Source organism: Taudactylus pleione, unplaced genomic scaffold, assembly GCF_031769625.1.
Source record: "Taudactylus pleione unplaced genomic scaffold, aTauple2 ptg000296l, whole genome shotgun sequence".
Taxonomy (NCBI): domain Eukaryota; kingdom Metazoa; phylum Chordata; class Amphibia; order Anura; family Myobatrachidae; genus Taudactylus; species Taudactylus pleione.
In genome coordinates, this window is record NW_028284698.1 from 6,162,794 (window position 1) to 6,182,351 (window position 19,558).

General features: G+C 46.4%; 1 protein-coding gene across 2 annotated transcripts in view; it reads right to left on the minus strand.

Moving 5' to 3' along the window:
* Positions 1-19,558, minus strand: part of LOC148511679 (protein kinase C delta type-like) — a 56,384-nt gene that overhangs the window by 18,245 nt on the left and 18,581 nt on the right. For both annotated transcript variants that reach the window (XM_088482897.1, XM_088482896.1), the window contains exons 4-5: positions 13,483-13,656; positions 4,367-4,458 (exon numbers count right to left, since the gene is read on the minus strand). In XM_088482897.1, coding sequence (XP_088339023.1) covers positions 4,367-4,458; positions 13,483-13,605 — 215 coding nt within the window. In that variant the 5' untranslated portion in view covers positions 13,606-13,656. The remainder of the gene's footprint in view (positions 1-4,366; positions 4,459-13,482; positions 13,657-19,558) is intronic.

A 19,558-nucleotide genomic window follows, 5' to 3' on the forward strand; every position in this document is an offset into this window, starting at 1 on the left:
ACCTTTCTATGTGATAAGCTCCACCCCAGCTCTATCCTATTTGGATGGTGTTATACCCATGTGTCCTTCTCCCTGCATCTGACAGCTGCCTCCTTTCCTATATAAAGCTGACTTGCCCCCTGTTCTCTCTGACCTGCCTAATGCAGCCCAGCCTGAGATCTGGCAACAACAGTGAGATCAGAATCTCCTCCAAACACATGTGGTGAGTAATATATGTATACATTACTATAGGGACATTCCTCATCAAGTGATCAATGCAAATTACCTTACTGTTTACTTTTATGCTCAGCACACATTTATTACTATAAGAGTGTGTCCCAAATATATATCTCATGTAGCTTCTGCTTTATAAGTGTTTGACAATGTAAAAATGTGGGTAATATTGGCATTGGTGAGCATATGATTCTGAGTGGGACCCAGCCGCATCCGTGTGTGCGTCTTTTGGTGGTCGCCCATCTACGACTTTATGCCAATGATGCTACAAAGTCCTCCCTGGTGTACTCTTGTGCCTACGAATGTGCAAGGACTAAGACACCAACTGTCAGTGCCCGTAGATGCTGAATTACCAATTGGTCGTACCACTGACACTGGCACCAGCCCTATGGCAGATGCAATTTCCCCATCCGAGTACGGCCTCCTATATGAGCGGGCTGAGCTAGCAATTTATGACTTTTAAGGCCCATCGACAGCCTGTTTGAATACTTATTTTGATATTATCCCCGGGAGTTTTTCTATATGTATAAGTGTAATTATTATTAATATAATTAAAAATATATTTATACTATCCAAGTGTTTTCCTGTTTGATACACCAGTGCCTGGCATAATTCTCCTGGTATAAGTGGTTAAGAGTCTGTGTATACAACCACTTTCAATGAGACACCCATGGTACACCCATGACACGCCCATGACAGGGACCATCTCTGTGTATGCTCTAAGCCACCCCCCTGTCACCACCCAGGAAAACCCACTACATTTTCAGCACATTTCTGAGACTGTGCCTCCCGTGTGCTTCAATTGTAGCTCTGACCCTGTGCGCACACTATCTGGGCACATGAGCAGTGTGACATAAATTCATGCACAGCATAAAGAAATCGTCAGTGCATGCAACTCAGAGTCAGGCCCTTCATTTTCTTAGGTTAGGATAAAGATATTTAAAAAAACAAAAACATTTTGTTCAGAACAAAATATAATTTGTTATACCACATGGCTAGGTGTAAGGAGGAGAACATAGTATAATCTGTTAAACCACATGGCTAGGTGTAAGGAGGAGAACATAATATAATTTGTTATACCACATGGCTAGGTGTAAGAAGGAGAGCATAATATAATTTGTTATACCACATGACTAGGTGTAAGGAGGAGAACATAATATAATCTGTTATACCACATGACTAGGCGTAAGGAGGAGAACATAATATAATTTGTTATACCACATGGCTAGGTGTAAGGAGGAGAACATAACATAATCTGTTATACCACATGGCTAGGTGTAAGGAGGAGAACATAACATAATCTGTTATACCACATGGCTAGGTGTAAGGAGGAGAACAAAATATAATCTGTTATACCACATGGCTAGGCGTAAGGAGGAGAACATAATATAATTTGTTATACCACATGGCTAGGTGTAAGGAGGAGAACATAACATAATCTGTTATACCACATGGCTAGGCGTAAGGAGGAGAACATAATATAATCTGTTATACCACATGGCTAGGTGTAAGGAGGAGAACATAACATAATCTGATATACCACATGGCTAGGTGTAAGGAGGAGAGCATAATATAATCTGTTATACCACATGGCTAGGTGTAAGGAGGAGAACATAACATAATCTGATATACCACATGGCTAGGTGTAAGGAGGAGAATATAATTTGTTATACTACATGGCTAGGTGTAAGGAGGAGAATATAATTTGTTATACCACATGACTAGGTGTAAGGAGGAGAACATAATATAATATGTTATACCACATGGCTAGGTGTAAGGAGGAGAACATAATATAATCTGTTATACCACATGGCTAGGTGTAAGGATGAGAACATAATATAATCTGATACACCACATGACTAGGTGTAAGGAGGAGAACATAACATAATCTTATACCACATGGCTATGGCTAGGTGTAAGGAGGAGAACATAATATAATCTGATACACCACATGACTAGGTGTAAGGAGGAGAACATAATATAATCTGTTATACCACATGACTAGGTGTAAGGAGGAGAACATAATATAATTTGTTATACCACATGGCTAGGTGTAAGGAGAACATAATATAATCTGTTATACCACATGACTAGATGTAAGGAGGAGAACATAATATAGTTATACCACATGACTAGGGAGTCTATTTACTAAGCAGTGTTAGGAGACAGAGTGAAAAGTGATAAGGTGCCATCCAATCAGCTCCCAACTGTCATTTTTCAAACACAGCCTGTGAGATGACAGTTGGGAGCTGATTGGCTGGCACCTTATCACTTTTCACTCTGTCTCCTAACACTGCTTAGTAAATAGACCCCTAGGTGTAAGGAGGAGAACATAATATAATCTGTTATACCACATAACTAGGTGTAAGGAGGAGAACATAACATAATCTGTTATACCACATGGCTAGGTATAAGGAGGAGAACAAAATATAATCTGTTATACCTCATGGCTAGGTGAAAGGAGGAGAACATAACATAATCTGTTATACCACATGACTAGGTGTAAGGAGGAGAACATAACATAATCTGATACACCACATGGCTAGGTGTAAGGAGGAAAACATAATATAATCTGTTATACCACATGACCAGATGTAAGTAGGAGAACATTTCATAGTCACAGATGCAAACATTGAAAAGCAGATTTCCTAAAAAATAATGTTTTAAAATTTCCAAAAAGATTGATGTTTTAAGATTGTCCACATACAATTTCAAGAATCTCAAAACAATCTTATATTTTTAGCCATGTGTGTTTATATTAGAACATGTCTGATGTTGCACTATATTGTAGTCACTTATCAAATATTTATTTGCAATTGCAATGAGAACTGGAGCAAGGCCCTACCCACCCTCCCCTCACAGCTCACACTGGCTGCCACATACACAGCCTCTCACCCCCTCTAGCAGTGTGAAGAGGGAGAAAGAGGAGGGGAGGAGAGAGAGTGAGTGAGAATGAGAGTGAGGGAAGAGAGATGTAGAGGTTGGAAGGGAGAGAGCGAGAAGGGAGAGGGGGAATGAGAGAGGAGGGGTTATAGAGGGAGGAAGGAGGGTAAGAGATATAGATGTAGGAGGGTGATAGAGAGAGAGAGTGTGAGAGAGAGAAGAGGGAGGAGAGGAGATGGAATGATGAGAGAGACATAGGAGGGGAATAGAGAGAGGAGGGGAAGCGAGAGAGGGGGGAGGAAGAAGAGAGATAGAGGAGAGGGAGAGAGAAAGAAAGAGAGAGAGGGGGGAGGAAGAAGAAAGATGAGAGGGAGAGAGAGAAAGAGAGAGAGGAGCGAGGTAGAGGGGGAAGAGAGAGATTCCATAGCCATTGTTATATTAGTAGTAGCGCCAACCAGATATATACTAGTGGTCAAGGAGGGACTCAATGACCAGGGTGACTGCAAGCAGCCCAACTCTACCCTCAGGTAGGCTGGGGTAAAACCGCATGTGGTTTAGGGGTTTGCAAACTGCTACACATTGGATGTAAAGTGAGTTTCAAACCACACCAATAGTAAATGCAACAGTTTGCTTCTGAAAACCACATCTGATGAGTAGTGGTTTTAAAAACACATACTAAACTACACCTTATTAAATCTTCCCTTTCATTTTGCTGACCATTATATTTATATACAGCTGGGTGCACACTGAAGTGATTTCGGGCCCAAATGTAGCTTCCGGACAAATCGGAAAAACATATCGGCAGGATTGTTTACTGTGTATGGCTAATCTGCACGCTCCCGAGGTCGTTAGCGATATCTTCTGGTCGGCCATGCTGAATGGCCAACAGGACGATATCACATGTGGTGCCATGCAAAGTAACGAAGGACAGAACAAGGTATAATTTCGTCCCTCATTACATAGTTTTGATGTGTACCATGGATACGATATGTCGGCCCATCGGCTGCCATATTATCTGGGTACACATCGCTCCAGTGTGTACGTAGCATAAGACTTAGCTATGATCGGTGACATGTTTGCACACTTTGATAAAACAGCTTTACAATTATGTCACAGCTGTTATTCCAGGATAATATTACTGATATCCCTATTCTAAGATATAACACAGATGTAATTTATGTGTTATCTATTTCTATACATCAGATGAAAACGTTCATTAAGTCCATCCTCTATCTAGTTGTGTTTACAAGATATCATTCTATATCCTCACCTTGCACTGGGGATGTCAAGGCGGCCTTCCCTTGTGAGGAGCTGATGGAAATCCCCACCACATGCGTACTCCATGCCAAGAAGCACATGCTCCTGTTTATGGAAGAAGCAGTAGTATCATTACACATGTCGGGGAAGCCAGGAGGGAACAAATTGGACTGTGGGGAAATGTCATCTATTTACCAATAATAAATAAACAGAAATTATATGAGTTTTGCATTTTTAAAAATGTTTTTCCCTTATTTTCTCCTCTTGGGAATATAATGGACAGTCATAGGGAGGACAAGGAGAACATACAGTGGGTAGGAGAACTGGTAATAAGAAGTATCACACTGAATTAAAGCTCTATAGTGTTTTTACAGTGAAGTTCTTAATACATCACACCAGTAAAATGTTTATTTTTACAATGACAAATTAGAAAAGGAAATAAGTTGTCCTACATGCAAACATTGATAATAATTCAAGCATCTAAAGCAAAACATCACAATTAATGAGTAATTGCAGAAGGGCCACAAAACTACATTAGCATTAGAAGCTGTTATCAATGGCACCGATCCCCAATCTATGGGCCACATAGCACTGATCCCCAATCTATGGGCCACATAGCACTGATCCCCAATCTATGGGCCACATAGCACTGATCCCCAATCTATGGGCCACATAGCACTGATCCCCAATCTATGGGCCACATAGCACTGATCCCCAATCTATGGGCCACATAGCACTGATCCCCAATATATGGGCCACATAGCACTGATCCCCAATCTATGGGCCACATAGCACTGATCCCAAATCTATGGGCTACATAACACAGATAAAGCCGCTCTTTTCTTCCTGCAGGAAGCAGGACAGATACACGGATACCTGGTCAGAAATACCGCTGTCTCCCTGTAATTGTCCTTTCCTGCATGGTCCTGAGTCTGAGTTTGGCTTTCTGCAATCACCCACACAGCTGCAATAAGGCCTTTTATAAGTAATGTCAGTCACGCAGCAAGAATGAATGTGCTACACTGTGATATGCCCCCAGACCATTACTGTCCTAGAGCAGAGCATGGTTACCACATGGGAGGACAGGTAAGTGATATATAGGGGAATGTGTTACTGCATAGTTGGGACATACTTGCCTAGTCTTGGAACCTGCGGGAGACTCACGATTTTTCAGGTAGTCCTCCCGCATCCCTGTAACAGTAGGCACTTCTCCCGAATCCCACCCACCCACTGACTTGTAAAGTTGGCAGATTGCGGAAAATTTTACCGCAAATCCACCGTCCGTCAGTAGGGTGCGGGGCTTTTTGACACAATTATATGATAAATGCATCATTTGGTCTGCCCCTATTCAAATTTGTGCGTTTCACAGCATTTTGTCATAATGGGGCCTACTGATAGACATAGTGTGTCCCTGGCCATTACTGCCCACCTGCATCTCCTTTCTTGCTTCTCCCGGAGAGGACAATGTAAAAGTTATTTTTGTCTCCCTGGCCTTCCTTCAAAATTCCTCCAACACTTGGCTTCCTGGCTCTTAATATTCAAATGGGCTTGCAAGACCCATTTCTTCCTCAATGCTTTCCAGAGCTCATCCTAACCCACTACTCTATGCTCCTTCCTCACTAACTGGCCCATCTGTGTCACCCCTGTTTGTCTGACCCTCCCCTCAGAATGTAAGCTCTCACGAGCAGGGCCCTCTTTCCTCACGTGCTTCTTCTTGCCTTACTTTTACTTACATTTACAATGGCACCTAAAACTTGGTTACTGACACCCTGCCGCTTATTTAGGTGTTATGCAGCATTGTTTATAAATCTTGTATTTGTCCTGCATTGTCTGTACTGTTAATAACTGTTGTCTTGTGTGCTCATTTGTTTCTGTACTTTGTAAGGCGCTGCGGCACCCTTGTGGGGCCATATAAATAAAGGATAATAATAATAATAATAATAATAATAATAATAATAATAATAAGTAGGTAAGTATGAGTTGGGAGGGGTGGAGAAGAAATACAAAATGTTACTGCAGTGAGGGAGGGGTAATGTCTTGCTACAGAGGTTAGGGAGGAATATGTTATAGCAGTGATGGTGGTATAATAAGTAACAGTGGCATAACTATAGAGGGTGCAAGTGGTGCGCTTGTTATGGGGCCCGGCGGCTTAGGGGGCCCGCCGGCCCCGCAAAGCAACCCCCTGCACCCAGGGCCAGTTCTATAATTAAACTGCATGGTACGCAGTCCGCAACCATGCTAATTTATTATTTAACACAAGGCAGCAAGCAGCTGAGCTCGGGGCGGGCCACGGGCATACTTACTGTCACTCATAGCTGCCTGAGCAGCAACGCAGTTGGCTGTTCCGCTGCTCGGCAGACCTGCCCCCTTTGCATGTAAGGGGGCACTGGTGACAATACAGGTCACAATGCAGATGAAGCACTTTTTATTAGGTCTCACTACCCGCAACGTTTACAAACTTAAATAGATACAAACTTGGTGGCCGTTCAGCCCTGCCTCCCCCTTCTGCTTATGTATGGCAGCCCGCTAGTGTGATATCATGGAGTCTTGCTGTGGTTGCCAGTGTGAGGAGCCGGCCAAGAAGCTGAGGCGCAGCAGCCAGTGACAGACAGTTCACCAGCCAGACACCGGCAGTCAGACGGAACACTGCCTGACAGGGAAGCTGGAGATGAGGCAAGTGAGCTGTTGAACATAGACAGCTGCACAGGGGCGGGGTGGGCAGGACGGTACGTGAGGTCAAGACATTTACCAAGTCACTCACAATTGATCCCAGAGGGCTCTCATGCAGAACCCTGATAGTGACAGTCAGGAGTGGTAGCTGCAGCTCAATAAAATGGTAATGAGGTCAGACAGAGAGATACAAGCAGCCTATTCACAAGGCAGCCTATGGTAACTGTGCAGAGCTCTGCCTGCACTGCATATTATCTCTTCCATCCTTAATTTATACCCACCCTTTTATCTTCTCTTGATTTGCTGATAGAGAGAGATATGTATCCGTATCCTCAGTCTCTCCACTAATGCTGCTATTTATCTTACTTTGATCCTCAATGGTCTTTCCTTCCTCTATGTGCCCCCTGATTCCTATTAGGAGTTGTGTCCCTTGCTTACCAATTAGGGGTTACACACAGGTGCAGCCAGACAATGCAGGAAGGATGGTTGAAGTGGATATGATGTAAGGTAGAGGTTCCCAAACTTAGGGCCTCATTCAGACCAACTCGCGAGCAGCTGTCCACTCGCAAGAGGGTCAATGGTGTGCACTGCGCATGCGCACGATGGAGGGAGCTCCGTCGTGCGCATGCACGAGATGCGATGAGCGAAGGACTTTCCTTCGCTCGTTGTGTCTGATCAAAGGGGGCGTGCTGTCGATGTTGATTGACAGCACGCCCCCTTTGGTGGGCGTGCCGGGGGCGTGCCAGCCAGACGGAGGCGTTCCCAAGGGAACGCCTACCATCAGAAGCCAGCCCCACTGACATCACTAGTGATGTCAGTGGGAGTGATTTTGGCTCTGATAGAGCCAAAATCACTCCTGGCCTTGCGGTTGAAAAACTCAACCACAGGCTTCTGGTCGCACTGGCGATGGTCGCGATGGTCAAGACCATCGCGACCATCATCCTGCACGCTCGTATAGGCTGTGGGTGGTGACCCACAGCTATATGAGCGCCCAGGAGGACGCTCCATATTTATGGAGGTGGGCCCTGATTCAGAGCGAGTGCTCTGGTCAGAGCATTCGGCTCTGAATAAGGGCCTTAGCCCTCAAGGCACCCGAACAGTCCAAGTTTTAAGGATATGCCTGCTTGACCACAGGTAACCTAATTAGTACAACAGTTAATTTAATTTAACCACCTATGCTCAACAATGGATATCACTAAAACCTGAGCTCTTGGGGTAACTTGAGGACCATGTTTGGAAACCTCTGGTGTAAGGATATGCATGTGCACTTTGTGCCCTGAGCTAAACCAAATACCTGAACCACATAGGACAGTCCCACCTAAATGCACAGGTGACTGCATACTGGCCTTAAAAACACAACTGACTGAAGGGGTCAGAAGAATGTCCCCCCTTTCTTTGGCTGTCCTAGTGCTGATGATCTGTTTCAACTGTGCCATGTGTCATTGATGCTGCCCATATCATCCCAGGCACATGGACATAATCCATCTGCTGTTTTTGTGGGGGGGCTTTAAGCAGGAACCACCTTAGCAAGTTGAGAATATGGCTCCCTCCAGTGTGAGCCATGAGCTCATTGTTCCAGTCTGCATACATTCAGTGTAGTAGAGAACATGCAAGTGGGTGGGTATGGTGGTCAATAGGGTTCTGGATTTTCTCCAGGTCCACTTTAAGTTTCCAGTCTGTCCCTGGTTCACAGTCTACAAGGGACTTATTATGGGGAGTCAGTCATCAATATGGTGTACATGGGTTATTTTTTTGGTTGTTGTTTGGTAATGAATGTACTGTATAGTGTTGTCAGCGTCATTTGGTAATGAAGGGATTTAGCATGATGAATGAAGGGGTGTCAGGAATTATTATGGAAAAATGATTTACCAGATTTTACTATGTCCAGACATTATTTTGAAAGTGTAAGGATTCCAGGTGCTAGTATGGAATTATAAACTATTATGCATTAGTATGGAGGTGAAAAGCAGTGTGGGTTGGGACAACTAGTAAATATATATATTCTGAAAGTGATAAAATGTTTATCAAAAGCCTTTCTTTTTATATCAATTAGTAAAAATGGATTAAACAATCCTGCATTGGATGAAAATGTTCCACAAAGTATATTTTTAAATATTTTCTTCTGGATACTGTTAACAAAACAGGCAGAACTGCCTCAATCTTCATAAATACTTTTCCCCCAATGGGGATTATTGCAGATGGTATCCCCATATAGGGCAAAGTCAAAACAAGGCCTTTAGACAGCAGAAACACCCATTTTTCCATCAAAAGGGCTCATCTCCCTTTGATAAAATTGCCCACACTGTGTTTTATACTTAAAACCACTATTTAAGGATGGTTCAATGCTCAAGGGCCAGTGTTAAGGTCTGGTCTTGCCCCTAGGCCAAAATCTGCCAGGCAGCCTTTGCTGCTGCAGAAAATGGAGAGGGGTTCTACAAGTAGTCTACAATGATGATACTATTTGTGAGTGCTGCTTAGAGCAAGCGGTGAATAAATGCAGTGCACTTGCATGCCGCATCTACACTGGAGAGAGGGACTGGGCATAGGCGAAACTGGTGGGTGGTCCGGGTGTGCACAGGACCACCCATTAGCCCAGTTCACTTAAAAAAAAAAAAAAAGGCCTCCGAGGGAGCTGCTGCGCATTCCCAGCAGCAGCTCTTCACACAAGCAGCAAAATAGATGAGCAGCAGGTAAGTGCTGGCGGCGACTGCAGGGAGGGGGGTGGGGTGGATTGGAGCTGTGCACAGTGCTAAGGGGGGAGGGGGGAATTGGAGCTGTGCACAGTGTTGAGGGAGGATGTGGGATTGTTATAGCTGTGCACAGTGCTGAGGGGGGGATTGTTGGAGCTGTGTACGGTGCTGAGGGGGGAGGGAGGATTGTTGGAGCTGTGCACAGTGCTGAGGGGGAAGGGAGGGTATTGCTGGAGCTGTTCACAGTGCTGTGGGGGGAGAGAGGATTACTGGAGCTGTGCACAGTGCTGAGGGGGGAGGGGGGATTGTTGGGAGCTGTGCTGAGGGGTGAGGGGGGATTGTTGGAGCTGTGCACACTGCTGAGGGGAGGATTGTTGGAGCTGTGCACAGTGCTGAGGGGGGACTGGTGATGTGCACAGTGCTGAGGGGGGGATTGGAGCCATGCAAAGTGCTGAGGGGGGGATTGGAGCTGACTGCACAGGGGGCTGGGGAGGAAGGTTGGAGCTAACTGCACAGGGCTGGTGGGGGGGAATAGAGCTGACGGCACAGGGCTGAGGGGGGATTGGAGCTTACTGCACAGTGGGCTGGGGGGTATGGTTGGAGCCGACTTCACAGGGCTGTGGGGGATTGGAGCTGACTGCACAGGGGGCTGGGGGGAGGTTGGAGCTAACTGCAAAGGGCTGGGGTGGTTGGAGTTAACACAGGGCTGGGGTGACATGGGCTGGGGAATGATGCTGACGGACACTGTGGCTGGGGGAATGGGGCAGAGAGACGCACACTGGGGCCGGGGGAATGGGGCTGAGAGACACACACTGGGGCCGGGGGAATGGGGCTGACAGACGCACTGGGACAAAGACGCACACTGGGGTCGGGGAAATGGGGCTTAGACACACACTGGGGCAGAGAGACACACACTGGGATTGGGGCCTGGAGATAGAGACATGGAGGCCTGGAGATAAAGAGACACAGAGAGACTGGAGAACCACAGAGGTCCTGGGGATGGAGACATTGGGGGGTCTGGGGTAACAAAGGGGTGCCTGGAGAGACACAGAAGTTTGATCAGGGAAATTCACATTTTTCCTGCACAAAAGCTTCTGTTACTACAGTATATATTATCTGGTTATGATGATGACATGGGTTATATTTCTACCTAAACAGGCATCTTCCAGACAATGTGATCTCCTACATGAATAGTGAATACCGGCTGAAGACGCTGCCCAGTGAGGCTCAAATTCCTCAGATGTTCCCCGTTGCAGAGAAACCACCATACAGGTAAGAAAAGACTTTCAAACTGACTGGGGTCCCAAAAACCTGCCTAGGGGTGACACCAAGGTGACAGCAGCCGAGTGCTGCACTGTAGTATTAAATGCAGCACTAGGCTCCTGACAGTGTGAGGGAGCCGGCACTGCACAGTGCTCACCCGTACTTCTTCCACACACCAGACCACTGGGGTTCAGGCTGCGAGGCCATTCCCCCTTCTCAAGTGACCACACCCCCTGTTCACGAGGCCACACCCCCTTTTTGACGGCTCACGGCTATGCACAACATACCTCCCTGCACCTGGTGACACCATGGGGAAGGACGCCACTGGTGTTTTTTTTCCAATATCTGACATGGTGCTAAAACTGGGACCACCCATTACCAGATCTCTAGTTTCGCCTATGGGACTGGGGGCATGCCCAGCAGCTTCCGGAGCGCTGTGCATGCATCCAGGGTGCCAAAAAGTGGATGTGGCTCATGGGTAAGGCTCTTCCAACGAGACGTTGGCCCTTTAATATTATCGTGTGCGTGCCAAAGCAAGTGAAAAAATAAACAGTGGGGTGCCAGGTGCCAATTAATATATTCGCTTACCCAAAAAATTGGGCTAGGGCCAGCTCTGTCTGCACCCTGCCAAGTTTTTTTCAGTGACGTCATGCCAGAGGGGCGGGTGAGATGAGGAAGTTGTTGTTCCTGCTGCTGCTGCAGGAGTCACTGACTGGCCCCGTACACAAGCCCCCCCCCCTGTCTAACAGCCTTTCTCTACATCTGGTGGGGCTCTACTGAAGTGATGGTAAGTCCCCTGAATCTGGTGAGTGTCCCCCAACCCCCTCTGCACTGGGTCACATACGTGTTATGGCTGGTGACTGGATGTCAGGGCATCACCTGTCTACCTGGCAGCTCACTGGTTGCATCTATGGCAACTACAGTGTTACTCCTCCCTCTACCACTATATAGGCTTGTGTGACACTACATGTCCCAGCAAGTACCTACAGTGCAGACTTGTGTTTGTGGGTCTTCTCTGCCTCTACTGACAATCCACAGGCTGCCCACACCTGTGTTAATGTCACTCAGGTTATTTATATATTTGTTTATACACTTATATACACATATATATATATATATATATATATACACACTCTGGTTGACACCTGAGTTGGGGAAAGTCTTAAAAATTTTGCTATGGGGCCCACAAGGGTCTACTTACGCCCCTGATAAGTAATACATCCTGACTATATGATAAATAGAATAGTGGACAGCTGGCTCTTATTGGTATTTCTATGTTAGGATATCCCATACTCATCACCTGCTATGTCCTCCCATTTATCAGCCCAGTAACTGCAGCCCCTCAGATAACCCCACTATTAAATGATTATCGGCGAAGGTCTGTGACATATTTAGGCCAAGTAAACAGCCAGGTCCCAGCACTGGAGTAGATATGGCAGGAGATACAAAATTGATGTGTACATGAATATAATACTGCAGGAAGCACTTAATTAGTCTGATGTGACAGACATACAATCAGGTACAACATTAAATTCTCTTGTCTATTTTCAATAACTTCTATATCACCAAGTGTTGTAGACACAGAATACCAGGATTTCTGGAAATTATTAGATGAGATTTGCTTTCTAGGAAAGAAAAGTCACAGCAGAAGAAATTGAGGATACATGGTATAAGGGATATGTTCAGTATCCCAACACAGGGGATGCCGGCGTTTAGAATACCGGTGCCAGATTCCCAACCGCCGTTATCCCAAAGGTAAGTAGCAGGGTTGGGGGGAGTGTTAGGGGTTTTGTTTAGGCACTTGGGGGAGAGTTATGGTTAGGTTTAGGGTGCGAGTAGGGGAAGCTTAGGTTTAGGCACTGGGGGGGAGTTTAGGTTCAGGGGAGGGAGAGTTAGGGTAGTGAGAGGGTTAGGATACTTACAGACAGGTGTCGGTGTCCTAACCCTGGCGGGATGCCGCCCTCTGCATTTTGCCCGTCGGGATCCTAAGCGCCAGATCCTATACCCATCCCATGGTATCAGGGCAGTTTCTAGCCAATCTGGCTCCCAGTGCGAACATTCAAAATGTTTAGCTCTGAGGAAATGGAAACCTCTCTCTGCTGCCTGCGTGCCGTGCTCCGGCGTCTGTCATCACCACTGCAGTCCAGCCAGGCAGTCACACTCCGGCATCCCCTCACGAAATGGCGCCCAGGCTCCTCAGCGTCCGGGTTGTGGCTTTCACGTCATGATGCAGCCGCATCATGGGTGGGCGGGGACGTGACAAACAGGGAGAGAATGGACTCCAGTCTTTCCCTCTTCGTCGCATCCCCACCCATCCATGACACTGGAGGTAGGGAAGGGGTGGCGGTGAGCGCTGGGCAATGGTTGCTGATGCTGCCACTGGCCGACTGTCTGAAGGGTCAGGGTGGAGTGCCACGTGCGATTGCACGGGTCGCCCGCCCCTAGAAACGGCCCTGCATGGTATATACATGTATATTTAGCAATACAGAGATAGTGACAGCAGTACCTTGGTCTGGAAAGCAAAGTACCCATGGATAAGGAAGGCGCTTCCCGATGCAAGTTCTAATATCCTCCTCTCCACAAACACCATATCCTCCTCGCCCTCCGCTAGCAGCTCTCTCTTGCTCATGACTTTAACGGCCAAATGGTGACTACCATAGGAATCTGCAGCCAGCAGGACCTAGAGGAAATATTACAGAGTCATCCTCATAAGCAGCACAGGAATATAAAGGCAAATGCATTGTTGTATCACAGTGATTGTGTATTACCTGTTGGATTACTGAAAAAGAAAAATACCAATAAGAAGCTTTTGTTCTGCAGGCACCTTCCCTCACCCATAATCCAATTTATCTGGGACCATGGAGGATAAGGGTCTAATCACCAGTTCCAAGTGGGCCTGGGACAGGTACTTCAAAATATACACCACCCTCCTCCCCCTCTCAGTACCTGCATTGCTGAAGGTAAAAGTTTGCAGATACTGATGAGAGGAGTCTTTGCTAAGTGTGCATTAGACAAAGAATTGCACCTTGTTTTCCACTTTGCAGAAAGAGACTTGAAGTATTTGGGATATGCAGCTGCTCTAATGTGTGATTGGCTGACAGTATAAGAGACAGCTCCTGATTGGCTACCCAGCTAATAACAATCCACTATCACTGGAGCTTAATTCATTTTATGTATGGTCAGGGTGTAACTATAATTTTGAGGGCCCCATAGCAAAATAACTCCCAATACTTCTACAGAGACACAGCTCTCAGAAGCAGTAATTAATGCCTGATTGTAGTGTCTCAGTTTACATTATACCAGTGGCCGGGGAACAGGGGTAAATTACCCCACATGGGTAAAATTTAAATTCCTAGGGGTAATGGACAGACAGCCGGGCATGCATACGAATCATTCTATAATATAGAATGATTCATATGCATGCCCGGCTGTGCCGCAGGGAGGCTCTAAGCCGGACGCCCGCTGATATGAGGAGCAGCCGGGCGGACAGGAGGGCGGCGGATGCAGGAGCGGGGATTAAGGTGGTTTTTTTTGTACAAGCGGCACTACAGGGGCATTATATGGGGACACTACTACAGGGGCATTATATGGGGGCACTACTACAGGGGCACTATATGGGGGCACTACTACAGGGGAATAACTATGGGGGCACTACTACAGGGGCATTATATGGGGGCACTACAACAGGGGCATAACTATGGGGTCATTATATGAGGGCACTACTATATGATTTCCTTCCTTTCAAATCAAGGGGGTAACGTCGGCGTATCTAAATATATTTTGGGGTAAAAGGTAAAAAAGTTCCCCTGACCCCTGTTTTATACTATACAGTACATCCCGTTTACATTATACAACATGGTGCCTCAGTTCGAATTATGCCACACAGTGCCCCCAGTTCACATTATGCCAAAGTGCCCTCAGTTCACATTGGAGTGCACCTGCTTACTGTACCATGGTTCTTGACCTTGGATGCTTTCTACCCCATGTGCTCTGCACATCAAATCTGCTGCACGTGAACCACTGTGAGGCAGGGGTGGTGGAACGGGACAGACTACAAAGTACTTGCCATGGGCTAGTGTATACAATACACAGTATTAATTACACTAGAATCATGGAAAGTATTTTGTAGACTGTCCATTTTGGTATTCAATACTGTGTCAGCTGTTCTTACCGCACTGTTCGATGCCAATGTGAGCTGGGTGCAGGGGTCTCTGGCCCCCTAAGCCTCCACACTCCATAGCAATAGAACGCCATGCACCCACTAGCTAAGCCCCTGCAGTTGGGTGCTCCATAGAGTAGGACCATTCATTCCATGAGGAAGATTCAATTAGTGGTCTGTTTCCCCAGGTATAGTACCCAGAGCTATTCAATTACAGAACCAAGAGCAGCCCAGACACCACAGATGATGCTCATTCCTGCTCATACCTATGGGGGGAGCAAACATAAATAAGCATTAGCTTCATTGCTGCTCGTGGGTTTGTAATAAAATAACTGCAAGCACTTTACCAAAAAGATTGCGCAACTCAACCCGTAACTAATTGAATCTTCCCCATGTGTTTTTATTCTTTCCCATATGGATTACAATCCTCCCCCTGAATTAGATCAGAACAAGAAAGAATAAAGATGTTAGGTAACTATATATTATGGGAGCAGCATTTTTTTCTTCAGCGGCGGCAAAACCTAATTATTAGTCACAGGGAAGATTTATTTCTTTAGGATCAGGTGGATTATTTCTTTAAAATCAGGGAAACAATGAATGTCTTTATAATCAGGGACAAGATTCATTTCTATATTATCAAGGGCATCATTTATTTGTTAGGCAACAGTTCTTTTATATATTATGGATGCAATACTTTTTTGTCATATATTTTTTCTGATACTCAATTACCAGGGACACTAAGAGAGGCCTGACAGTGTAGATCTGGAAACCTCATCTCATGTATGGGTAACAAACTGCATAATAAACCCAGCGCCGGCCACTGCAGGGTGGTAGTGTGGACAGCACATAAGTGCCGTCCGCATTACACTATTAGTATAACAAACACACAGCCGCCGGCAGCTGTTTGTTTTAGCAGCCGATGAGAGTCAGACAGACTCTCATCGGCTGCTGCTGCGCCCACTGCCAGAGCCATCTTCCGGCTCCTGCAGTGGGTAATGGGAGAGACGTCATGACATCTCTCTCATAATGCAGAGCAGACCCGCCCAGGGTACAGAGGAGCGGACACCGGAGCGGGGATTAAGGTAAGTGGAGTTTTTTTTTATTTTTTATGTGTGTGATTGGCTGGGACTACTGCTGGGGGGGCGATCACTACTGGGGGCACTGCTGGGGGGAGACTACTACTGGGGACACCGCACGACTACTACTGGGGGCACTGCTGGGGGGTGGCTACTACTGGGGACACCGAATGATTACTACTGAGGGCACTGCTGGGGGGGATCACTACCGGGGGAGCGATTACTATGGGGGTATTGCTGGGGGGAGGCTACTACTGTGGGCACAACTACTGCTGGGGGGAGGCTACTACTGGGGGCACTATTACTACTGGGGCATTGCTGGGGGGGAGGTTACTACTGGGGGCACTGCTGGGGGGGCTACTACTGGGGGTACTGCATGGGGGGCTACTACTGGGGGCACTCCACAGGGGGGGCTACTACTACTGGGGGGTATTATATAAAGGGCACTGCATATGAGGGGACCACTACCTGGGGCAATACGTAGGTGGGACTACTACTGGGGGCATTATATAAGTGGCACTGCATAGGGGGACCACTACTGGGAGCACTGCATAGGGGGACACTACTGGGGGCACTGTATTAGGGATTGTGTAGCTATCCGAGGGTGGGGGGCGCAAGGCTGAAGAAATGCCTGGGGTGCCAAGAAACCTTGCACTGGCCCTGAATAAACCAGAGAGTAAACTAACTCCTGGGTCTTTTATAATACTGTTACTAAAAAGATTTTGCACCTTGCAGGTTGCACGTCAGGTGCATGTGCAGCCAGCGATGGCTTTCTATATTTCATGCACAGTTAGGAATTGCTTTCTATGGTGCATGTGCAGCCAGCAATTGCTTTCTATGCTGCATGTGCAGCCAGTGATTGCTTTCCATGGTGCATACGCAGATAGGAATTGCTTTCTATGGTATATGCGCAGCCAGTGATTGCTTTCTATGGTGTATGAGCAGCCAGTGATTGCTTTCTATGGTGCATGTGCAGCCAGTGATTGCTTTCTATGGTGCATACGCAGCCAGTGATTGTTTTCTATGATGTATGTGCAGTCAGCAATTGCTTTCTATGGTGCATGCGCAGCCAGTGATTGCTTTCTATGGTGCATGCGCAGCCAGTGATTGCTTTCTATGGTGCATGCGCAGCCAGTGATTGCTTTCTATGGTGCATGCGCAGCCAGTGATTGCTTTCTATGGTGCATGCGCAGCCAGTGATTGCTTTCTATGGTGCATGCGCAGCCAGTGATTGCTTTCTATGGTGCATGTGCAGTCAGTGATAGCTTTCTATGATGTATGTGCAGTCAGCAATTGCTTTCTATGGTATATGTGCAGTCAGTGATTGCTTTCTATGGTGCATGCGCAGCCAGAGATTGCTTTCTATGGTGCATGCGCAGCCAGTGATTGCTTTCTATGGTGCATGCGCAGCCAGTGATTGCTTTCTATGGTGCATGCGCAGCCAGTGATTGCTTTCTATGGTGCATGTGCAGGATTGCTGACTATGGTACATGTGCAGTCAGTGATTGCTTTCTATGGTGCATGTGCAGCCAGTGATTGCTTTCTATGGTGTATGTGCAGCCAGTGATTGCTGACTATGGTGCATGTGCAGTCAGTGATTGCTTTCTATGGAGCATCTGCAGCCAGTGATTGCTTTCAATGGTGCATGCGCAGCCAGTGATTGCTTTCTATGGTGCATGCGCAGCCAGTGATTGCATTCTATGGTGCATGTGCAGTCAGCGATTTCTTTCTATGGTGCATAGGCAGATAGGAATTGCTTTCTATGGTGCATACGCAGCCAGCAATTGCTTTCTATGGTGCATGTGCAGCCAGTGATTGCTTTCCATGGTGCATACGCAGATAGGAATTGCTTTCTATGGTGCATATGCAGCCAGCAATTGCTTTCTATGGTGCATACACAGATAGGAATTGCTTTCTATGGTGCATATGCAGCCAGCAATTGCTTTCTATGGTGCATGTGCAGCCAGTGATTGCTTTCCATGGTGCATACGCAGATAGGAATTGCTTTCTATGGTGCATGTGCAGTCAGCAGTTGCTTTCTATGGTATATGTGCAGCCAGTGATTGCTTTCTATGGTGCATACGCAGATAGGAATTGCTTTCTATGGTGCATGCGCAGCCAGTGATTGATTTCTATGATGTATGTGCAGTCAGCGATTGCTTTCTATGGTGCATGCGCAGCTATTGATTGCTTTCTATGGTGCATGTGCAGCTAGTGATTGCTTTCTATGGTGAATGTGCAGCTAGTGATTGCTTTCTATGGTACATATGCAGCCAGCGATTGCTGACTATGGTACATGTGCAGTCAGTGATTGCTTTCTATGGTGCATGAGCAGCCAGTGATTGCTTTCTATGTTGCATGTGCAGCCAGTGATTGCTTTCTATGGTGCATACGCAGCCAGAGATTGCTTTCTATGGTGCATGTGCAGTCATTGATTGCTTTCTAAGGTGCATGTGCAGTCAGAGATTGCTTTCTATGATGCATGTGCAGTCAGCGATTGCTTTCTATGGTGCATGTGCAGCCAGCGATTGCTTTCTATGGTGCATGTGCAGTCAGCGATTGCTTTCTATGATGCATGCACAGCCAGTGATTGCTTTCTATGGTGCATGTGCAGCCAGTGATTGCTTTCCATGGTGCATGTGCAGTCAGCGATTGCATTCTATGGTGCATGTGCTGTTAGCGATTGCTTGCTATGGTATATGTGCAGTCAGCGATTGCTTTATATGGTTCATGCGCAGTCAGAGAATGCTTTCTATGATGCATGTGCAGTCAGCGATCGCTTTCTATGGTGCATGCACAGCCAGTGATTGCTTTCTATGGAGCATGTGTAGCCAGTGATTGCTTTCTATGGTATATGTGCAGCCAGTGATTGCTTCCTATGTTACATGTGCAGCCAGTGATTGCTTTCTATGGTGCATGTGCAGCCATTCATTACTTTCTATGGTACATGCGCAGCCAGTGATTGCTTTCTATGGTACATGTGCAGCCAGTGATTGCTTTCTATGATACATGTGCAGCCAGTAATTGCTTTCTATGGTGCATGTGCAGTCAGTGATTGCTTTCTATGGTACATGTGCAGCCAGTAATTGCTTTCGATGGTGCATGTGCAGTCAGTGATTGCTTTCTATGGTGCATGTGCAGTCAGTGATTGCTTTCTATGGTGCATGTGCAGTCAGTGATTTCTTTCTATGGTGCATGTGCAGTCAGAGATTGCTTTCTATGATGTATGTGCAGTCAGCGATTGCTTTCTATGGTGCATGTGCAGTCAGTGATTGCTTACTATGGTGCATGTGCAGCCAGTGATTGCTTTCTATGGTATATGTGCAGTCAGTGATTGCTTTCTATGG